General features: G+C 43.4%; 1 protein-coding gene across 6 annotated transcripts in view; it reads left to right on the top strand.

The window, feature by feature from the left end:
• Nucleotides 1-24,580, top strand: part of FLACC1 (flagellum associated containing coiled-coil domains 1) — a 119,776-nt gene that overhangs the window by 83,372 nt on the left and 11,824 nt on the right. For all 6 annotated transcript variants that reach the window (XM_073633265.1, XM_073633267.1, XM_073633264.1 and 3 more), the window contains 5 exons: nucleotides 540-592; nucleotides 1,655-1,754; nucleotides 3,029-3,132; nucleotides 18,060-18,122; nucleotides 19,684-19,773. In XM_073633265.1, coding sequence (XP_073489366.1) covers nucleotides 540-592; nucleotides 1,655-1,754; nucleotides 3,029-3,132; nucleotides 18,060-18,122; nucleotides 19,684-19,773 — 410 coding nt within the window. The remainder of the gene's footprint in view (nucleotides 1-539; nucleotides 593-1,654; nucleotides 1,755-3,028; nucleotides 3,133-18,059; nucleotides 18,123-19,683; nucleotides 19,774-24,580) is intronic.

The following is a 24,580-nucleotide window of genomic DNA, read 5'->3' as shown; positions in this document are numbered from 1 at the left end:
GGCAGAAAAAGTCCGATGGGAGCTTTTCATCATATATTCCGACCGTGTGTATGCCCCATCAGACTTTTTCCATCGAAAATTCAGACGGACTTGTTCTATATTTTTCCGACGGAACAAATTGCTATCGGAAAAAATGCTTGTCTGTATGCTGTTCCGACGAGATTAGCAGAAGGAGCCCAAAGGGTGGCGCACTGGCTATTGAACTTCCTTTTTCTAGTGCCGTCATACGTGTTGGACTTTGGTGTGACCGTGTGTATGCAAGACAGCTTGAGTGGAATTCCGTCAGAAAAACCTTCAGAGTTTATTCCGACGGCAAAACCGCTCGTGTGTACGCGCCATTAGGCTTGGTTACCTGATATGTAAAAAATGTTTGCTTTTGGGTTTAATACTGCTTTAAAAGCCACATTGACTGCAAATGTATGCATTTTCCCTTAGCGTGTGCATCATACTTGATGAGTTACAACTTTTGTCCAAAGGTTTGATAAAGTGCAACATTATTGTTAATTTTATGTTGTCACAATTCTATTGTTTTTCTATAGAGGAGCTGCGGAAAGAACTAGAACTAGTGAAAAGCTCTTTTAAGACTTATCAGGTAAAATTAAGCACTGTTTTTAATCCAGGTTCACTAGTTTACATATGAAAGGGCTTAGTAAACTCATTTTATGTAGATAAAGAATCATTCCACCTGGCCAATAAATTTGTGTCACAAATTAATGTACCATACAGTATACTAGTTGCAATTATATGCAATCTGTTTCCTTGCAGAATGTTTATATTTGATTGAAATATTCATTTAATTGTTCTATAGTACAGTCATCACACTTGCATGATTTACTTTGGAAAAGCAGATCATTAGTGCACTTTTCCCTGAAATAAAAAAATGTACAGTGATTCCTCAGTTTGCGAGTAACATGGTAACCAAGCGTTTCGCAAGACGAGCTATATATTTTTTAAAATCCTGACTTGATTTGCGAACGCTGTCTCACAAGACGAGCAGGACTCAAGCCGCTTGTGTATATATTACCGTATGTGCCCAGAGGTCAGGGGGTGCTGGTGGCTCCCAGCGCTTCCTGCAGAACCCGGAGACGCTCGGAGACGCTTAGAGACACTCAGACACTCCCAGCTGGGTGGGGCGGGCGCAAAGTGCGTCGGAGCATCCGAAAGTGTCAACAGTGCCCGAGTGTCCCCTAGCATCACAAGCGCCCCCCGCACCTCTGGCCACATACAGCACTGCATACACCAGCGCCCTCGCACCATTGGCCACATACAGTACTGCATACACCAGCGCCCTCGCACCTCTGGCCACATACAGTACTGCATACACCAGCGCCCTCGCACCTCTGGCCACATACAGTACTGCATACACCAGCAGTGGTTGTGGAACAAATCATCTGAGTTTCCATTATTTCTTATGGGGAAACCTGCTTTGATATACGAGTGCTTTGGATTACAAGTATGCTTCTGGAACTAATTATGCTCGTAATCCAAGGTATTACTGTATTTCATTTTCTGCCAAGATATATAATACAGTATATATTATTAGAGTATAATGTCTCAAGATCTTACAGGTCCCCTCTGCTGTTTGGTCTATGGTATCTCAGTGTGTTACTGCGATGTATAATTAAACATAAAAATGATGATTATTTTGCTGCAGGAGAGCCTGTCAGAGGAGGTGAATGAGGAATGGCTGAGGAAGGAGGCCACGTGGAAAGATTCAAGTGAAGAACAAAAGTCGATGGAACTGTCAAAGCAAAGTAAAATCAACTTATATACTTGCATAGGCTTGCTTTGCTGAGTGAAATGATTGAAAATAACTACAAAAGTAACACCTTCTCGTAAATTATTTAAGAGCAGTTTATGCCTTACAATGTGGTTATAAACACTTGCTAAGCATGTCCATTTCTCCCATGTTGCCTGAAAAACAGAGACACTGCATGCTGTTGTGCATAAAACTTCCACGTGAATGTGACCTCAATAATTCTTTGTCCTATCTTATTGATGTGTGTCAACACTTGTGAACATTTGAATATGCATGGTATTCTAGGAGCCACAATCACAAATACAATTCTGCAGATATAAAAATAAGTACTTGACACAATAATCACTGTATACCTTGTTTTATTGTTAGATCCATTAACCTGCTTTGCAGTCTGGGGTCTGCCTATATGAGAACAACAGATACTGTTCAGTCTATAATGATAAAGAACACCTCCAATACTCCTGCTAGCCAGAGACCATGTGATCTAAGTTGCCTAGGCTTAAGTAACTTGAGGGATCCTCAGTTTTTTTTTTTAATTTATGACAAGCAGAAAGTACTTTTCTACTCCCACTGTTTTTTTTTTTTGTTCATGTACAGTGTGAAGTTTAATGATTTATAAGAAAATTGGAAGTTAGAAATTAGTGGGAACCCTGTCTAAGCACTGCTTTCTTATGACTGGCAGATATGCTTAGATTAGAACAGGGAATTGTAAACCTTTAGCTGGTGCTGGAAATTGGCAATAGGCTGGACAGGGGTGTTACAGCAGACATCTAGATCAGTGGTTTCCAAACTACAGCCAGCAGGCCAGATGCAAACCTTTGCTTGGCTTTATCTGGTCTTTCGGACACTGTAGATCTTCCCAAAAGCTCAAAAGCTACCAACACCTGTAACCTAGATCCTGGATCCTCTATTATTATAGGGTCATCAACATTACAGCATGCTCCAGCCCATCCATGTCAGAACCTAATTGGAAACATGCTACATAACGGGGATCTGCAATTAGCGGACCTCCAGCTGTTGCAAAACTACAAGTCCCATCATGCCTCTGCCTCTGGGTGTCATGCTTGTGGCTGTCAGAGTCTTGCTATGCCTCATGGGATTTGTAGTTCTGCAGCAGCTGGAGGTCCGCTAATTGCGTATCCCTGCTATATAATCTATTGGTTGTAAACCACTGCGGATAAAATGGCTGTTAAAAATGTGTCTTTCTTGTACACAACATAAACCTTATGACTGAAATAAAAAAAAAATTAAAAAAATGTTTCTCCACAGGGCAGTCACTGCTGGATATGTTTGAGATACAGAAAAAGGAAATACAGAAAAGAGCCTTGGAAGAACAAGCCATGATACAACAAAGCCATGAAGCACAGATTGAAGTAAGCTGTGTGGAGCAGAACAATAAAGTGCAACATTTAAATCTAAAATCTAATAGATCACAACAGTTACATACTGTCTATTAGATTCATTGCCAGGCACACTGCAAAGCTAGTGCAGACAATGTAAGGGGCAGGAGCGGCAGGCAAAAACAGGTACAGCTGTACAACTTAAATCATGGGTAAATGCACAGCACATACAGTGGGGCAAAAAAGTATTTAGTCAGCCACCAATTGTGCAAATTCTCCCACTTAAAAAGATGAGAGAGGCCTATAATTGTCATCATAGGTATACCTCAACTATGAGAGACAAAATGTGGAAACAAATCCAGACAATCACATTGTCTGATTTTTGAAAGAATTTATTTGCAAATTATGGTGGAAAATAAGTATTTGGTCACCTACAAACAAGCAAGATTTCTGGCTCTTACGGACCTGTATATTCTTCTTTAAGAGGCTCCTCTATCCTCCACTCCTTGGCACCTGTTTGAACTTGTTATCAGTATAAAAGACACCTGTCCACAACCTCAAACAGTCACACTCCAAACTCCACTATGGTGTGGAGAGCTGTCGAAGGACACAATAAACAAAATTGTAGACCTGCACCAGGCTGGGAAGACTGAATTTGCAATAGGCAAGCAGCTTGGTGTGAAGAAATCAACTGTGGGAGCAATAATTAGAAAATGGAAGACATACAAGACCACTGATAATCTCCCTCATCTGGGGCTCCATGCAAGATCTCACCCTGTGGGGTCAAAAAGATCACAAGAACGGTGAGCAAAAATCCCAGAACCACATTGGGGGACCTAGTGAATGACCTGCAGAGAGCTGGGACCAACGTAACAAAGGCTACCATCAGTAACACACTATGCCGCCAGGCACTCAGATCCTGCAGTGCCAGACGTGTCCCCCTGCTTAAGCCAGTACATGTCCGGGCCCGTCTGAGGTTTGCTAGAGAGTATTTGGATGATCCAGAAGAGGACTGGGAGAATGTCATATGGTCAGATGAAACCAAAGTAGAACTGTTTGGTAGAAACACAACTCGTCGTGTTTGGAGGAGAGAGAAAGCTGAGTTGCAACCAAAGAACACCATACCTACTGTGAAGCATGGGGGTGGCAACATCATGCTTTGGGGCTGTTTCTCTGCAAAGGGAACAGGATGACTGATCGGGGGAAAAGAAAGAATGAATGGGACCATGTATCGTGAGATTTTGAGTGAAAACCTCCTCCCATCAGCAAGGGCATTGAAGATGAAACGTGGCTGGGTCTTTCAGCATGACAATGATCCCAAACACACCGCCCGGGCAACGAAGGAATGGCTTTGTAAGAAGCATTTCAAGGTCCTGGAGTGGCCTAGCCAGTCTCCAGATCTCAACCCCATAGAAAACCTTTGGAGGGAGTTGAAAGTCCGTGTTGCCCAGCGACAGCCCCAAAACATCACTGCATGGAGGAATGGACCAACATACCAGCAACAGTGTGACAACCTTGTGAAGACTTACAGAAAACGTTTGACCTCTGTCTTTGCCAACAAAGGATATATAACAAAGTATTGAGATGAACTTTTGATATTGACCAAATACTTATTTTCCACCATAATTTGCAAATAAATTCTTTCAAAAATCAGACAATGTGATTGTCTGGATTTGGTTCCACATTTTGTCTCTCATAGTTGATGACAATTACAGGCCTCTCTCATCTTTGTAAGTGGGAGAACTTGCTCAATTGGTGGCTGACTAAATACTTTTTGCCCCACTGTACTGGTGTCCGTTTATGAAGCAAAAAAATTCACTGCTTCATTCTCCGGCATTCTCAGAAGAGATCGTTTTCCTCTGCATGTCAGTTTATGAAGCTTTGTAGATCGCTTCTCCCGTGGAGCAGTGAAGCGATCTACAAACACTTTAAACAGTGGAGAACGGCCCCTGATACTGGAATCTCATGAGACTTTACGAGATTATAGTACCATATGTAGCACTAAGTCATGGTGGAGCTGCTGATTTAAAGCGGGATGTTACCGTCACCTTTTTTTACCTGTAATTTCACCAGTACCGGGTTTAGGGTCCCGTTGAGCTTATTATCAGACAGTGTAGGCACCAGTCACTTGAGTATTTTTTCCAATGCTTTAATGGGAGATAACTGGAAGAAGTAGCAGGAAAGAGGTAGAAGAAGAGTTGCAGGGAAGTTCAAATACCTTTTCTTGGTGTAGCACTAAGGAATTTAAATCTTAGGGATGAATATACTTTCCTTTCAGGGTTGAATCTTTGCCCGCCCGGATAGGTCTCTCTCACCAACCTAGCAGCCGGTACGCAGCACGAACAAAAAGTCTCTGCCACAGACTTGGGTGAAATAAAACCTGTACGATCCTCTGCCACAGGATGTAGTGGTTTTCGATGAACAGCAAACACAGTACCAGAACCTTTAAGCCGACCCGGCAGTACTTGTACGGTAGGGTAGTTTAGGATACGTCCTCCAATCGAGTAACCAGGCCCTTCTTAAGACCAGCCTTGCATGGTCCCTTCCAAGATGGGTCCTCCCCTGGATCTTCCCGATTGTCCGGCTTCTTCCCACAGGACAGACAGCACAGGACCATCCCAGCGATAGCAGGCCCCAGACAGGCTTCTGGGTCTACCCGCCCGGCTGTAGCAACGCAACCCTCCAGGTTGAAGGGCTACGAGGTAGAACTCACCGACACATACCTCTAGGCCAGGAGGGCCATGAGGCGAAAGAGCCTCTCAAAACATGGCGTCTGTTCCATAAATACCCTCTCCCAGAATGCAACTTGGAGGACCACCTCCGCCGAGTTATCTCCGGGACAGAAGAGCACTCATACACTTCAGCATGTTGCCTTTCCAACACCGACCCATGGTGACAACGACACCCACAGGCACAGTGTGAAACTACACGCAACACAGCCAAACTGGAACAGAGGCTAAATCTGACAATAAATTAAATCTGAACTATGTACAGAACAGATGACCCACTAAATTTACCTATAAGCGGTAGATTGAAAAATCTACCAGCGCTATATACTCCACCCACTACAATAGACGTTGTCCTCAATGTCTGTCAAAATATAACTCTCAAGCCTGAGAGTAGGTATTTGAACTTAAAACTTGGATGAGAAAGAAGAAAAGACAGTATAGAAATGTCACGGTTTTAACATTTATACAACGACATATTCACATCAGCAAAAGAAATCACATTAGACATGTTACAAAACCCCACTATCTACCTAGCTGAAAAGCCTAAGAGCTTGATAGGAGATCTGATTGCTCCTGAAAGAAACAAAGTTAGACACACACATAAAAAAATATACAGTATCATCACTAAACAATTCAGGAGCAAAGCCTCATTCCAACAAAAGAATGACACTCTCTTCCCACATATTTTCCTTTTAATGGAAATGAACTAAAGTAACTTGAACAGTCCATCCCTGTCTCTGGGCAAATTATATCCTTTCGATAAAGGAAATCCAGCTAGCAAAAAGTCTTTGAATTTGAAAGCTCTGAGGTGAATAACATTTCTTGACCACGGAGATCTCTAAACACTGACACTATCTGGCTATATACCCCTTTTTTTTTTTTTAAAGGAGAATAGAAGACAACAGTTCTTTTGCATAATCACCAATAAAACCGGGGATCTGGTAATGTCAGTTTCTTCCCTAGTTTATCCACGGTAGTGATAAAGTACGGTACACAATGTCATCTTTTCCAGGTCTGCAAATGACCACCTTGTCAGCATAGATGTGCCGACCATAGTTCCATGCAGCAAACATCCATTGAAGCGTTCATCCATGGCAACAGAATACCCAGCTTTCCGGAAAGGTTTTGGCACAGACAAATAGTCCCAAACAGCTTCACGGTACCACTATTCCCGGTTGGCCTCAATTTCCTGCATAATTTCCTGAGTAACATAGGGAAATTCCAGACCATATTCTGTGGCAACTCGTTTGGTGAGCACTCTCTGTAAACGGGCAAGTCTAGGCAAAGTTCTATTTTTCCCCAAACCAAGAGACACACAAGAATTTTGTGATTTACGCACCATAGATCCGATGGGTGTCGGCTCAAACTCAAGCAAACTAGCAACTTTAGACAATGTCTCTTTGGTAGTACTGTGTGGCTCCACACAAGGTGATGTCTTCCCAGAATCCAGGGCTGTCCATTCTGAGAAAGTGAGGGCAGAAGCAACATCTTCACCCTGGGCCCACAATAGTTCCTGTGACATTGTCTAAAACAAATCATCATCACCGGAGAGATCTGACATAGAATCTATCTCCGAGTCTCTCAACTCTTCCACTGGCAAATATTTACAAAGAGTCCCAGATATGTTCCCCTTTGATCTCTCACCCGTTCCTGGCGTGGACTTCTCCGGATCCATATATTTCTCCGACTCCGGTTCAGGTAGTCTCTGGGGTAGGCCTCGACCACGGCCGCAGGAAGCCTTCACATAAGAAATAAAAAGCATATAAAATAAATTGATGCGCTCTAATTAACCGTTCAATCAATGTAATCCTATAAAAACCGTGCTTAAAACCAAATGTGATAAATTGTGTCTGAAAATACAAAATCACTAAAATAAATGAATAGTAAGGAAAATGTGTGCAAACACGCTGAACAAAAATGCTCTGAAAAAATGCACTGAAAAAAATGTGCAAATATATAAAAATGCGCTGGAATTTGTGCAAAAAACTCTCCAAAATAAATACTAGTCCATGTGGATTTGTGTTCAAATTCCTGAATAATTACTAGATATTATTAAATGCAAACATTCCCCATGGTGAACACTATAAACTCTGTGACCATACTATGGAGAAATAAATAAATAAATAGATATCAACTTATTAAATACCAGTGAAATATATAAATAATTTATATATTTATATATATATATATATATATATATATATATATATATATATATATATATATATATAAAAAATGCGATTGTACATAGATGGTTTAGTCCATGGAATGAAACTAAAGATTACCACAGCAGTTCATTCCTCAGTATAGTAAGGTAATTAAATTCCTGTAATGCTTGTTATTCATGATGTCGGATAATTCCACCACAGCCGCAATAGTGTAACTAATAGATTCTCAGTGCCAGGTGATTTATAGAAGATAAACAAAGAGAAAAGATCATTGCGCAATGTAGCTAAAAGAAAAGTCCACAAGCAAAATAGCACAGTGATGAACTCACGTGCGCCCAATTAGGTTAGGGCATGCAGATAAGCAGATCTCAGTTGGCCGCTGCGGACGAGGCTTGTCAAACAAGCCGCTGCTGTTTGATACAATGTGTTTCTCAACAGACTACGTCCTAGGCTCCTCCCACGTGTTACGTCACTGACACGTGACTTTCTCAAGGATTTGATTTAGATTTATATTCATTTAGTTGCGTATATTACGGAGCGTCCATTACAGCGCTTGGTTTTTCGTTTATCAAGCCTTCACATATCCCACCTTGCTTTGGACAGGTGCAACGGGGATAGGTGTGGTAGAAGTAGAAGTCCGCTGATGAAGCGGTGACAGCGACATCTCCCTTGGAAGCACACTCGGTAGCAGGCGAGACCACGGCCTGTTGCTCTCCAACATCAATGGTAGCAGCTTCCACTGTGGCGATATCTGTAGCCCAGTCCACACGATAAGCACGAGGCGACATTGTAGGTTGCTCCACTGTGAACAAATATTCTCCGCACTGCAAACATCGAACAAATGGACGGAGATGTATGGCCAGTCCTTCACACTTGTGGCAAAACATGCCCAGCCCTTCGATATCTCCAACTGTGTATAGTACGAACCGCCCCTGCGGCTTCAAACGAATGCCGGTATCTGTAAGCAGGGTTCCGGTCAGCATAGCACCCGCAGTGGTACTCGTAGGGAACATCTTGGACCCCATAGTTGATGGTACCAATGGAAAAGAAGACATGGTTGCACTCTGATCCTCTCAACACGATCACGAGGCCTATCTTCTCCTCTGGCGCCAAGACACACATACCCACGTCCCACGTGGCTACAAGTAGACGTGGCTCCTCACACTTGTTCCTCTGATCACGTAGCTCCCCGGGCTTTTACTTCTCACCCGCAGCCTATGCAGTCAGAAATAAAGTCCTGCAATTTAACCCCTTCTTTTCCTGGAAAAAGTGACAAAGTCCAGAAACCTCTTCTAGTATAAACTCTTGGTGAAATACTTCTCAGGGCTGCTTAGGGTAACGGCAAACAATCCCGGATGAGCCCCCACATGTAGCACTAACTCACGGTGGAGCTGTTGATTTAAAGCGGGCTGTTACCGTCACCTTTTTTTACCTGTAATTTCACCAGTACTGGGTAAAGGGTCCCGTTGAGCTTATTATCAGACAGTGTAGGCACCAGTCACTTGAGTATTTTTTCCAATGCTTTAATGGGAGATAACTGGAAGAAGTAGCAGGAAAGAGGTAGAAGAAGAGTTGCAGGGAAGTTCAAATACCTTTTCTTGGTGTAGCACTAAGGATTTGAAATCTTAGGGATGAATATACTTTCCTTTCAGGGTTAGATCTTTGCCCGCCCGGATAGGTCTCTCTCACCAACCTAGCAGCCGGTACGCAGCACGAACAAAAAGTCTCCACCACAGACTTGGGTGAAATAAAACCCGTACGATCCCCACAGGATGTAGTGGTTTTCGATGAACAGCAAACACAGTACCAGAACCTTTAAGCCGACCCGGCAGTACTTGTGCGGTAGGGTAGTTTAGGATACGTCCTCCAATCGAGTCACCAGGCCCTTCTTAAGACCAGCCTTGCATGGTCCCTTCCAAGATGGGTCCTCCCCTTGATCTTCCCAATTGTCTGGCTTCTTCCTGCAGGACAGACAGCACAGGACCATCCCAACGATAGCAGGCCCCAGACAGGCTTCTGGGTCTACCCGCCTGGCTGTAGCAACGCAACCCTCCAGGTTGAAGGGCTACGAGGTAGAACTCACCGACACATACCTCTAGGCCAGGAGGGCCACAAGGCGAAAGACCTCTTTTGGCCAGGAGGGCCACGAGGCGAAAGAACCTCTCAAAACATGGCGTCTGTTCCATAAATACCCTCTCCCAGAATGCAACTCGGAGGACCACCTCCACCGAGTTATCTCCGGGACAGAAGAGCACTCATACACTTCAGCATGTTGCCTTTCCAACACCGACCCATGGTGACAAGGACCCCACAGGCACAGTGTGAAACTACACGCAACACAGCCAAACCGGAACAGAGGCTAAATCTGACAATAAACTAAATCTGAACTATGTACAGAACAGATGACCCACTAAATTTACCTATAAGCAGTAGATTGAAAAATCTGCCAGCGCTACACATAAATTCACTGAAACACCAAGGTGTCTGTTTATTAAGCAGTGATAAATTATTACAGTAACACATAATAAACATCCTTGTCCTTAAGGACCCAGCTGATTAGTGGTTGGGAGTATTTTCTAGTACTCTGTTCTCTGGCGCTGTATGTCATCTGATTCTGGCTGTGACCTTTGTCCAGCCATGTTTGAGTGCTCAAAATCTTCTTAAAGAGATCTAACCGCTGTCAAGGTTGATCCCACTTCCTAATAGAATGCAAGGACAAGATGGCTCTAGCAATACATTTCAGCTGTGACAGTTCGCTAGAAGTCGACTTTCTCATTTCTCAGACACGTCTCATGCTAGTTCATATGCATGGTACTTCGGGTAAAGTTCTGGACTGTGGAACCCTTGTGTAAAAAGTGTTTGATTAACATAGCCTTCGAGGGACAGCATCTGTTTTTTTCACCAGCTCTTGATAATATCATCAAAAATGCTACTGGTGGCAATAACACATATATTCATCAGTGGAAGAAATTAAGGAAAAGACTGCAAAGTCTGTTAAGACCATACTTACCTGTTAAGAAGCATCTTTTTGTTTCTCCACTCCTTCACCTTCCACGTAAAACCCGCAAGGTCAGGTTCTAAAAGTCTGCCTTATCCTAAAAGTCTGCCTTATCCTCAGAGAAGCCTTCCTCTGCAAGAAGGTGCACCGCCACTTTTCAGCGTGATAGGACATTTGTTTACCTTTGCGGAAGGCTTGTGCAGCTTGCATTTCAGACACTTGGAGGTGGTATCACAGTTTTCCTCCCTGGCCCTTCCTCAGTGCCTCGCTTACAACAAGCATCCGTGTCACTGCACAAATTAGCAGATCTTCATCAATCCATCTTGGTTCATCTGGATCAAGGTGCCATTGCCTTAGTTCTTTGACATAATTGTTTCAGGAGTTTTACTCCAACCTGTTTGCCCTATTCTGGTTCTCAAAGCTCAAAATGTCTTCTTTCGATTCCAAAGATCATGAATGGAATCTCCCAAATCTGTTATTGACTCTTTTCTAGGGAGACTTTATGGCTACTGTGAATAACGAATTGTATGTCCCCATCTTTCCAGTGCATTAGCAATTCCTATGCTTTGCTGTGTGACCCTTTCACTACTAGTTCTTGTCTCCGCCCTTTTGCTTTTCATCTCTAGCTTGGATATTCACAAGGATCTGGCCCCAGTATTCTCTCTGATGCATTCTCATGGCATGCCCATTGTGGGATATTTAGATGACCTCCTGTTGAGGGAACAGTTAGTGATGGCTCTGTTGAACAACTTGACATTGACTGTCCTAACGTTACAATTCAGTTGGAACAACAAAACATAGTACAATTCAATCTTGTCTATGGAAAATCTGATCTTGCTAGGGATGAGTCCCAAGCACCCTGTTGGTGCAGGGGATTTAGTAATCAGAGAAAACTTATCTCAGCATCTTGGAATTTTGGGCATTTTGGCTGTCTCAACTTTTGACTATCAAACTGGAGCTGGTCAAACAGCAGGGACGTGCGTCAATAATCAGAGAAGAACCAGAAGTCTGGCCGTGGCAAGACGGGTAGATCAGAGTCTGTCTTGGAGATGTTCCAGACTTATCAACCATATAGATTTAAAGGATGGACAATTGGCAGGAATATTACCTTAGATGGCAGCTCCTCGTCCTAGGGAGAAGTGGTCCTTACACCTAGATTCCCAGGATCAGTTTCACAAGTGGTAGATGGTGGATGTGGGCCTCCTGGCCTCTGGACAGGTCTCCAGGTACAGGGATCCTCCTGCTGAAGTAGATGATATCCCGGTGGCTCCATGGGATCCGTACACCTTGATCTATGCCATTCCTCTCCTAAAACAACTTCTGCATCTGTGTTGAAGGATTAAGAGGGAGGGCATCCCAGTGATTTTCATTGTTGTGGACTGGCCCAGGCAAATGTGGTATGCCCGCCTGGCAAGATTCCTGGCAGACGCTCTGTAGGCCTTACTGCTTAATTAGGATGTTCTGTCCCAAAGATTGATTTGCTATGCTTCCTCACAGTCACTGGATTTACCAGACTGGCTGTTGAAATTCAGGTTCTAAAAGACAGGGACATTTCTGAGTCTGTGTTTTATAAGATGCCAAAAACTAGGAAGTCTATTTCCTGCAGTATCACTGGATATGGAAGGCATACTTCACTTGATTTGAGTGTTAGGGCTTCCATCCCAGGAGCTTCTTCATAGGGTGAATTCTCTCCTTCCTGCAGCTGGGTCTGGAATGGGTCTAGACCATTGTCTGGCTCACAGCACTATCAACAGTCAGGTTTCTGCCCTTTCTGTTCTGTTTCAAATGCCTCTCATGGTTTGCTTCATACTATTGTACAGGGGGTCTCCCATGTAGCTCCCCCCATAACTCCACGAAATATGAATCTGGCCTGTCTCTGCACTTCAGAAACCACTCAGAACTCATTTGAGACATTCCTCTTTCTAATTTTACCCACAAGGTGATGTTTCATTTAGCCTTATCCTGCAAGGAACCCTTTTTGGTTCTACAAAGGGACAAGATGGTGTTGATGCCTTCTCGTTCCACCATCTCTTGGTAGCTCAATCAGACCATCATCCAACTGTAAAAGCGCACACATTAGGGTGCACACACCTAGTGCATTACAGAACGTTTATTGTATAAAACAATTGTTTTATACAATAAACCTTCGATCATGTACTAGGCGTGTGTGCCCTCCTGTGTGCTCTTTGACAGTTGTCTACTAGATTTCCCAATCTGAGGAGGGTTGAATCGATGAAGCATACCTGAATGATGTTATTCCATTGCTTTTGAAGATCTACTGCACAAGTAGACTCTGAGGCAGAACTCTAAGTGCTGAAAGTATTTATATGTTTTGTGCACACCATCATCCAAGCTTGTGGTCCCAAGGATCAGGTTTCCTCCTTCCTGTTGAGATGCACTCTACTAGATCTGTAAATGCTTCTTAGGCTTTTTGGTATCACGCAACTATTTCCCAGATTTCCAAGGCTGCCACCTTGTCTTTTGTTCACACATTCTCAAGTTCTAAACCAAACAAATGCAAAACCTCTTGAGAGTTGACCCTAGAGGTGGCAGTTGCCTAGATTCCCATTTTGGCTTTAATGGACATGCTGCGCCTTGCTGCCCTCTTACACCTGGGGAAGTCAGGGTACACTGACACCATAAAACAAAACAGAGGGTGCACCAGCCTAGTGCGTTATCCTCAAAACATATATTTTATTATTAAAAAATGGAAAGAAATATACTCACAAGCCAACAGGTGCATCAAATATTTTCATAATACAACAACAACAGTGAGTCCATGATACATCATAAATCATAGCTGGACATTAAGAATCCAACAGGCTATTCTCTAAGCTCTACCAGGTGGACATTTCAGACTCCTCTGGTGTCAGTTTCATATGTAAGATCCTTTCGGCAGATATTTGATGAGCAAGGCGTTCCTAGCTAAGTGTTGTTTTCTTTGGCCTTCTTGTTTGTTTTCTGTGTTTCCCAACCTCTGATTGGACTGCTTTTGGACATTCAGAATGTTAAATATTTCCTGTGTCCCTTAATGCACTCTCAGTAAAATTATTTTCTCTCTATTTATGGCAATGCTCTCAGTACTGCTTTGCTACAAAACTGAGGAATGGTAGTGATCCTGAGGTTGGGGTTGCCACCTGTCCAGGATTCACCCGGACAGTTCGGGTTTGGAATCATGCGTCCGGGTTTCAGACTGCCTGAAACCCGGACACATTATTCAGACTGGACTATGGCTTCCCAGCAAGGTTGCTGGATGCAGTTGTCTAAGCTGAGAGTGTCTGTTACTCTTTCACAACACCTAAAGCCAGCATTAACAAACCCCGCCCCCCCCCCCCAAACACACACACACAGACGGGAGAGGAGAGAGGGCTCAATCTGCACCTCTTCCCCCCTACCGCTACTGCTCTGTGGCTGCCCACACTCCAAATTTCCAGCCCCAACTTTCCTTTTCTGAGGCATAGCACTGGGGATTAAAGTCCAACAGCCTCAGATACATCTAGATGAGAGGCGCTGACTGCCAAGGGGTGAGTGAGCTCACCATCCATCCCTGTCTGTGACTGAAGTCGCCCCTCTTCTCTCTCCTGCCTCTGAGTAAGTTCACTAACGCAAATCAGGGTTCTCAGAGCACTCATCACATCAGAGTTCCCCTTTACACCAGAGGCCACAGTGTTTCCCTTACATCAGAGTCTTCTCCGTACATCAGAGTCCTCAGTGTTCCCCCATAAATCAAGGTTCGTAGAGCATCCCTTATATTAGAGGCCCCAGAGTTCTCCCTTACATCAGAGTCTGCAGAGTCCCCTCTTACAGTGAGAGGGAACTCTGTGAGTTCAGATGTAAAGGGGGACTCTTGTTATTAACTTCATATGATTAGAAATGTTATTTAATAGCAAAATATATGTATAGTTTATACTATGAAAAAAAAAAATGCTGTGCGCCGATAAAGTGTTGGGGTTTGAATTGAAAAAAAGGTGGCAACCCTACCTGTAGTGGCCTACAGGTTTTGGTTTGCCAGTGTTCAATCCTTTTATAGGCAGAAATATTACTCAAAAACTTCCTGTGTCTCCTAATGGAATCCAAGAAAGTGATCTTACAGTGAGTATAAAAATCCTATTTTATATTAAATGCCCAGAAATTCTGACTTATCTTGCTGTATGTCTAGTTCTAGGTCATTTAGCAAGAAAGTTCTAAAAGCAGTGGCAGCTGTGCAGAAAGAATTTTAGAAAGGTCAGAATGGCAGGTTACCTTTAATGTCCATGTTCAGTGAATTGTTCCACAATACACAAGAAAATTATTAGCATATTATGTTGCACAAAGCCTTATCAACTAGTATGCAGAGACGTCCTTCATACCTTTCTGTTGGTTACGCTTTACTCTCCATTAGCGATGAGCCCGATGTTCGAGTCAAGCGTAAGTTCACCCTCCTACATCGGGTGTTCGCCAAACAGCGAACATTATGCAGTGTTTGCAGCAAATTTGAAAGCTGCGGAACACCATTAAAGTCTATGGGACACTAACAAGAAAAAACTAAAGTTCTAATTTTAAAGGCTTATATGCAAGTTATTGCCATAAAAAGTGTATGGGGACCCGAGTCCTGCCCCAGGGGACATGTATCAATGCAAAAAAAGCTTTTAAAAGAGCCGTTTTTTCAGAAGCAGTGATTTTAACCACTTGCTTACTGGGCACTTAAACCCCCCTCCTACCCAGACCAGTTTTCAGCTTTCAGCGCTGACGCACTTTGAATGACAATTGCGCGGTCATACAACACTGTACCCAAAAGAAATTTTTATCATTTTTTTCCCACAAATAGAGCTTTCTTTTGGTTGTATTTAATCACAGCTGGAATTTAAATTTTTTGCTAAACAAACAAAAAAAGATGGAAAATTAAAAAAAAAAAAATCATGTTTCATAGTTTGTTATAAAAATTTTGCAAACAGGTAATTTTTCTCCTTCATTGATATGCGCTGATGAGGTGGCACTGGTGGGCACTGATAGGCTGCACTGATGGGCACGAATAGGCACAGTTAAGGCGGCACTGATAGGCACAGTTAAGGCGGCACTGATAGGCACAGTTAAGGCGGCACTGATGGGGACAGATAAGGCGGCACTGATGGCCACTGATGGGCGCTGATGGGTGGCACTGATGGGTGGCATGGATGGGTGGCACGCATAGGTGGCACTGATGGGCACCGATAGGTGCCACTGATGGGGGCACTGATGGGCGGCACTGATGGGGGGCACTGATGGGTGGCACTGATGGGCAGTGATGGGCGGCACTGATGGGCACTGGTAGGTGACACTGATGGGCACTGATGTGCAGCACTGTTGTTGCGGCACTGATTGTGGGTGCTGATGGGTGGCACTGTGGGCACTGATGGGTGGCACTGTGGGCACTGATGGGTGACACTGGTGGGCACTGATGTCCCTCTCATGGCCGCCGGTGATCGGCTGTTTTTTCCTCCTCACGCTGTCAGCGCGAGGAGAAAAAAAAACCCATTACTGGCTCTGTTTACATCACATGATCAGCTGTCATTGGCTGACAGCTGATCATGTGGTAAGGGTCGGGACTGACCCCTTACTCTGATCTGTGATCAGGCGAGTCTCATAGACTCGCTGATCACCGAGCGTGCCGCGCGTGCTCTGCAGGGGGCGCGCAGGCTGCTCGTGCATGGGACGACGTCAATAGACGTAGTCCCGGCAATGTAGATCCGCGCTGTTGCCGTCATTTGGCAATAGCGCGGATCTGAAGAGGTTAATAATGCTTAAAGTGAAACAATAAAAATTAAATATTCCTTTAATTATCATGCCTGGGGGGTGTCCTTAGTATGCCTGTAAAGTAGCGCATTTTCCCGTGTTTAGAACAATGCCACAGCAAATTAAATTTCTAAAGGAAAAAAAGTCATTTTAAAACTGCTTGCGGCTTTAATGAATTGTCTGATCCTGGCAATATAGATAAAAATCATTGAAAAAAACGGCATGAGTTCCCCTCCAGTCCATTACCAGGCCCTTTGGGTCTAGTATGAATATTAAGGGGAACCCCGCAAAACTAAAAAGAAAATGCATACCAGGCCCTTTAGGTTTGGTATGGATGTTAAGGGGAACCCTGTACCAAATTAAAAAAAAAATATGGCGTAGGGGTCCCCCCAAAATCCATACCAGGCCCTTCAGGTGATTGGTTTGCACAAAAGTTATAGTGCCTACAAAATAGGGGATAGATTTCTGAAATTTTTATTATAATTTTTTTTTCACTAGTAATGGCGGCGATCTGTGATTTTTATCGTGATTGTGACATTTCGGCGAACAGATCGGACACTCTTGACACTATTTTGGGACCAGTGACACTTATACAGTGTTCAGTGCTATAAATATGCATGGAGTACTGTATAAATATCACTGGCAGGGAAGGAGTTAACACTAGAGGGCGATCAAGGGGTTAAATGTGTTACCTAGGGAGTGATTTTAATTGTGGAGCGAGGGGACTGACTAGAGGAGGAGACCGATCGGTGTTTCAATATACTGTCTCCTCGGCCCTGACAGAACGTGGATCTGTGTGTTTACATACACAGATCCACGTTCCTGTTCTGTCACCACGAATAGCGGGTGCCCGGCGGACATCCCGGCCGATGAGCGCCTGCATCTGCTCCCGAGTGACGCATCAGGTGTGCACCCCCTATACCGCTGGGAAGCCGAGTATGTCATATGACGCCCACCCAGGATGGGAGATCCCACCTGCGGACGTCATGTGACTATGGGCGGGTAGGGAACTGGTTAAAGGAATATTTCATTTTTATTGTTTCACTTTAAGCATTAATAAAATCACTGCTCCTGAAAAAACGGCAGTTTTTAAAACTTTTTTTTGCATTGATACATATAAGCCTTTAAAATGAGCACTTTTGATTTTTCATGTTCGTGTTCGCTTGTTCGTACAAATTTTTTGCCTGTTCGCATGTTCTGGTGCGAACCGGGGGGGGGGGGGGGGTGTTCGGCTCATCCCTACTCTCCAGTAGTTCCTATCTTTTTAGATGCTTTAGTCTGTTTCAAGTTATAACGTTAATGTTGTTCTTGTAGGAAGTCTGGAAGAAATACAAAGAAGCTACTCAAGAAACAAAGATGTTTAGTGTGTTGAAAATGGTAATGAAATGTTTCCACTGTGCATAAATGTTAATTGTTATTAACAGTACCAACTTTCCTGCGCAGACCTACATCAGTGCTGTCTCGTAGAGGGAATACTTTGTCAGCATTTTAGCGTGCTGTCTTGTATCACTATACCTTTTGTGTGTTGATATACACATTTTAGTATTCACCATTCAGTTGTTTTCTAATGGCATAGATGTGCGCAGCCTAATGCATTAGGGTGTGCACCCTTAAGCGCAAACACACATGCATGTGTATGAATCTACATATATATGACTCCGGCACATTGACCTCCCTGCTGGCACGGTGAAATAGAAAAGGATAAACACTTCTCTTATGGCAGAGCCGGTAAGAGGGAGATCTTTCCCATGTTCCTGATGCTACACAGAACGATAACGCTAATGCGCATGGGGGGATTAGGGTGTGCCTGGGCACACCCGGCACATCCTGTGCGCACGCCTATGTCTAATGGTTTTGTTTTAATTTAGATGTTTCATTTCTGGTATTTTACCATTTACACTGTTAATGTATACAGCAGGATTTGATTTGGTGTTTACCTTTTGCGTGTATTTTTGTTCAAAAAAAGTTATAAAATATGAGTATAAGATTTTTTTTTTTAGCAATAATAAAGTCAGTTGATACAAATCTTTCATTTAATTCATGAAATGCGAGTTTCTCCTAAAGCTGAACTCCAAGCAAACAGCTAAGCTTCCTCTTGAAATAACATGCATATAGCTGTTTTACTTGACAAGGACCTTGCATTCCTGATCAGCCAGTTCTAAAGATTTACCTAGAGCTAGCAAGACAGTACACCAAGGTTGTGCCCTGGCTTTTCTCTGTTGTGGTTAGACAATACAGCTAGGTCACATTCCTGCCCCTAGCCAGTGACTAGACAGAGAAGGAGCAGCAGGAGGCAGGTGAGTTTGTTCCTCACTTGCTTACTAATGTTCTCTCCTCCTTTCAAGATGCTCCTTGTATGCACATGAAAATTGCAGTATAGCTGACTGGCTCCAAGTATATGCAGTCCCCGGGTTACAAACAAGATAGGGTCTGTAGGTTTGTTCTTAAAGGGGTTGTAAACCTTCGTGTTTTTTCACCTTAATGCATCCTATGCATTATAGTGAAAAAACACCTGGCAGTGACCGCCCCCCCCCCCCCCACCTCACCTCACTTTCTGTCCCAATGACATTTGGATTTTTAAAATTTTGGGTTGGAAACAAGCCTTGGTGATAAAGCTTCAGTGGAGGTAGCTTTTTCCCATAATAACTCTTACAGAATTGAATTTCCCTTCCTTGGGGTAGATTTCCTCTCACCTCCTGTTGTCTCCCTCCGTTTGTAAGTAGGAGTCATTTGAAAGTCAGATGTTTATACTGCTTTGCCCTTTCCATTCCGAGCTCTGCTTTACATGGGATCACAAGAGGCTGATATCAGTTGGTACTTATACTAGTTGCATTTCAAGTTCCATTTCATTATTAAATGAAATGAAATGCATGAACTGGTGTTTTCACATCTGCCTGGAGTTTAGGTGATATGTAATCCGAGGTTTATATCTTTTCAGCACCTACAGAAAGAGATAAATGACAAAGCTGAAGCCATACTGGCAATCAAAATGGAATTAAAGCAAGCCCATGAAGAGATTGAGAAATTGGTGAGTGTTACCAACCTCCTCTGAAGATGCATAAAAGTGTGTGTGTGAGAGTATGTGGTTACCAACAGTCCTAAAGTAGTGGAGCATAGGTGTTCTAACACCCTATTGATAAAATGGGAAAATGTCCTCCCTGTCTTTGTATTTGTTGATGTGATGTGATTGTACAATGTATATGTAAAGCGCTGCGTAAATTGACAGCGCTATATAAGTACCTTAAAAAAATAATAATAATGTAAATAAGTATATTGCTTTAGTGTTTTAGCAAGTACATTGGCAAGACAGAGGCAGTAAAGACTTCAATGGAAAATGTAAGAACAGATACCCTCTTTAGCAATAGGATGTGACAAAAAGCAAGCCTGATGCCCCAAACTGGTTAACCAGATAAAAAATGCTTTTTGTTCTATTCTTACTTTTAGCATACTGTATGTACTGTACTATACAAGTTAATGAAACCAATACTTATAAATAAAAAAATCAGCGCACCAATGGTTTTTTGTATCATCTACCTCAAGGCTATAGTGGCAGCTGAGAAAACTCCACAATCCCAATGGGGAAACAACATATAAATAAAAACAGTGCTCACTAAAGATATATTTTTTTAAAATATTTTTAGTGAGCGCTGTTTTTACTCAAATGAAACCAATACTATAGAGTTCTTTAAATTAGCTTGAAAGCAATTAACCTGCTTGAATAAAATAAAAGAAACTTCTGAAAACCACTTTACAAATTCCAATATCCTCCAGATAAGCCAGAACAAACAAGGCAATGTCTAAAGTAGTGTATCAAAAATAACAGTGCCACAGATATGTGTGCCCAATTGGACAGCTGCTACTGTAATTATTGCAAATGACAATAAACAAACAATATAATATGGTAAAAGTAGTGCTGGTTCACACACTAATCTCCAATATCAACAGTATTAATGTGCAAAGTACACAAATAATATATATAACAATTGCTTGAGCAATTACACTAAATAAACTATATGCAAGAATATCAATAAAGTGCTAGTGCTGCAATTAGTGCAAATCGTACATTCATGAAAACATCTGCTACTAAAGTGCTTAAACTGGAAAGTATGTATAAAAAATGTAAAAAACAAAAGAAATGTTCAAAAATTAAACTTGTGATGTGAAATCCAAGCTTTTATGTGTCCAAATTCACCAGTGCTCCAACAATGTGCAAATCCTACACCATTCTTACTAAAATGGACTCACCGGATGGATATGCTGGTAAAATTATAACCAGCAAACAAGCCAAAATATCTCTCAACGATCACAGAACACCAACTCCCTCTCCACACAGGTTTATGGTCAGGTTCCCTTCTCACAGAACACCGTATTCAAATGTGGAAAAAAGCAAAGAAATGGAAGGACGCTCTCATAGCGTAAAATTGTATCACAGGCTTTCATTAAAAATATATGTGTTCCACTCACATTTAAAAAGTGCCCACCTGGCACTAGGGAAGAACACGCTCAGCTATGCTGGCCATTCACCTTCGGACCTAACACGGACCACGAGTGTGAATCGGCATACACAATGTCAGGTGACGTGAGTGGATTTCACATCACAAGTTTGATTTTTGAACATTTATTTTGTTTTTTTAATTTTTTATATATACTTTCCAGTTTGGAAACCTTAAATGGATTGTCATATAAGCACTTTAGTAGTAGATGTTCGCATGATTGTAGGATTTGCACTAATTGCAGCACTAGCACTTTATTGTTATTCTTGCATATAGTTTATTTAGTGTAATTGCACAAGCAATTGTTACATATATTTTTTGTGTACTTTGCACATTAATACTGTTGATATTGGAGATTGGTGTGCGGACCAGCGCTACTTTTACCATATTATAATGTCTAAAGTAGACATATCATGCATAGCAACAGACTTATTCAATAAATAGTGCAAATAGCAACAAAGAAAGTGCAGCAGACCAATAGGAATTATTGAATTAATTCATACTAATTATTTAATCATTTAATTTTTGAAGTAAGAGTAGAACAAGGCGAATTCTGATGTATTGCTTTTGGTTCAGCACTTTGCATGCAGGGCTTTGGTTTGCGTTACTGAATAAGGTCCAGTGTTCTCTCTGTGTCATGTGTTTGTCTCAGAGTGTAAGGTATACCAGTGTTATATGTACATGCTCAAATGAGAGGGATTGTCTAAATTTTCTACCCCCCACATACCCACAGATACAGTAGTTGTAATGTCATATAAAGGCATTCCAAAGTTTTACTGGTTCCCCCTGTGCACTGACCTTAACATAATATACATTATATTGTGTGTCTACCTTTCTAAATGGTCATAATTTGGCTAGTCAGAAAGTATCCCTATGTATTAGTGTTTTGTACCTCTTTGTCCTGATATTACATTTACATTCATGGGCTGATGATTAAAACAAGGCACACCTGAATTCTTTAGAGCTTCATGAGTCTAAAGGTAATGTGGTTTTGCAAGACAAAAATGGAATGAGGATGACCATGCATGCATGGATTTTTCAACCAGTCATTTAATCAGTCAGATGTCAGGAGCAATCAGGTAGTTCAAGGCTCCTGGAAAACATGTCTGCATCAATCTGATCACTTTTTCTTGCTCAGGTTTTTTTATTTAGAAAATGAGTGCCAGAGAATAGTTACAATAGCAGTTAAGCCGTAAGTCTTTATTGGAACAAACGCAAGTAACAATTTAAGTTCTATTTAAGTTCAAAAAGTGGTATAACTACAATAGTTATGATGCTTGGACAAGTGCTCTCTTAAAGCAGTTTTCAAGACATTTCAAAAAAATAAATAATAAACAAACTCACCTGCTGTGTGCAATGGTATTTCTTTTCACCAGCACCAAGGTCCAAAATCCTCACTCTCATGTTGGTTTTCCATCAGTAACAAATTCCAGGGGTCCAAGTACAAAATAGTGATTCGCTGGTATGGTACCTCCTTCCTATTGAATTCCATTTAACATTCAGTACCAAAATCCTTCTGGAGATACGGCCATGGACCAAGTAATATGCTTCACATCCTTTGGTCCTGTCCTATCTACAGACTTATTGAACAGATACACTCGATATTTTAGAAAATGTACTTACTGTTCCGTACCAAAAGACCCTGCAAACTACTTCTTCACCACATACAGAAACCCCCCAAGGCAGCACAGTCCTGCATTCCAGCACTTTGGAAATCCTGTTACCCACCGACAATATAACAATGGATCCATTGAGTTGAGGACATTAAATTAATGGAAAATCTGATGTCAGGGGCATATTGGCTGCAGAGTGATCCAAAGTCGCAAGTACCGCTATAAAATCAGTGTGAGGGAAAGGTACAATCCAGGTTGTCATTCAGTCCTCCTGTGGAAACCGACCTCCATCTGACATCAGTCCAAGGGTATGTGCAGGAACATTTCAAGGAGGTGCTCCTCTTCATCAGGGACATGCTCAAGGATTGATGTCAGGTGAAGTTTAGTTTCCACAAGACTGAATGACAATTAAACTTCCTGGATACCTAAAAAAAAAAAAAAAAAAAAGCAGAAAAAGTGTGAAATCCAGCTAGTATGTGATGCACAAGTCTCATAAAGTAAACAAAAAAACTTTTACTTCTATTACTTTTAAGTCCAGCACAGGTTGGACTTGATGAAGGCCTCTTGAACCCCCCTAGGGAAAGAGAACCTTGACTGATGGGGGCATGGCTAGGTGTGTGACAAGGGGAACGATTGGTTGGGACATGGGGATGGGATGGGCCTGAACTCAGGAAATCATGTGCCCCAGGGAATTCTGGGTCTTTCGGAAGAGTCGTTGGAAGAGCTGCTGTGGACCCTGCACCTCTGCTATGGACACTGAATTTCTGCTGGCCAGGGTCTACGAGCTGGCTCTCTAAGGACATGGTAACTGGTATTCTTACCCCTGAAATGCCCCCCCCTCCACCTCCCCCGGGGGGCCCAGGCTGCTTTGTCAGGAGATGTACCTCCCCCCTTCTTCCTCAGCCCCAGTCCCTCGAGGCCTTCCTCATGTCACCCCCCCGGAAATCCGGTTGCCACGGCCCCTCCCCCCCTTCTTCTCCCCGCTGCCAGAGCACCCCCCAGCGGGCCCTCCCCTCCCTATATGTCCACTCCGCGGGCCGGGATTCCGCTCCAGGATCCCCAGAGTCACATGGCGTTGTGCTTGGGCTCCTCAGCCTGTCCCCCCCCCCGGCTCCCGCTCGTCAGTTAGTGCGGGGGCCTCTGCGCTCCCCGTCTTTCACCTCCGGGAGCCACAGCCTGTTGCCATCCCTGCCCCCCCGCTCCACCGGCGAACAGCAGGGGGGGGCGCACGTAGAGTGTCCTGCGCTGTCAGATGCCGGGCATGCCAGCCCGGAGCTCCGGCACTGGCCGCCCGTCCTCCTCCCTCCTCCATGCAGCATGATTCCACCGGAGCGTCACAGCTGGCGTATCACCCTACGCCCAGCTGGGCGGGAGATACAAATTCAGCTCCAGGCATCACAGCCTCTGCCAGGTCCCCTGTGCATCCACATCCCCCTGCACCCGGCTGGGTGGGGATGGTGGAGCTGCACAGGCCGCTCACACCCCACTGACCCCTGCCTTCATGCACCCCCCTGCACCCAGCTGGGTGGGGGATGGTGGGTCGACTCATGCCGCTCAACCCTGCTGCTGACCTCTTCCATCCCGCATCCCCCTCCACCCGGCTGGGTGGGGGATGGTGGTGCTGCACAGGCCACTCACCCCCTACCAATGACCCCTGCCTTCATGCATCCACCTGCACCCAGCTGGGTGGGGGTCGGCACATGCCGCTCACCCCCTACCGCTGACCCCT

This window comes from Aquarana catesbeiana, linkage group LG06, assembly GCF_042186555.1.
Source record: "Aquarana catesbeiana isolate 2022-GZ linkage group LG06, ASM4218655v1, whole genome shotgun sequence".
NCBI lineage: Eukaryota > Metazoa > Chordata > Amphibia > Anura > Ranidae > Aquarana > Aquarana catesbeiana.
Note: the sequence above shows the minus strand (reverse complement) of the source record. Positions and strands in the feature narration are given on the sequence as shown.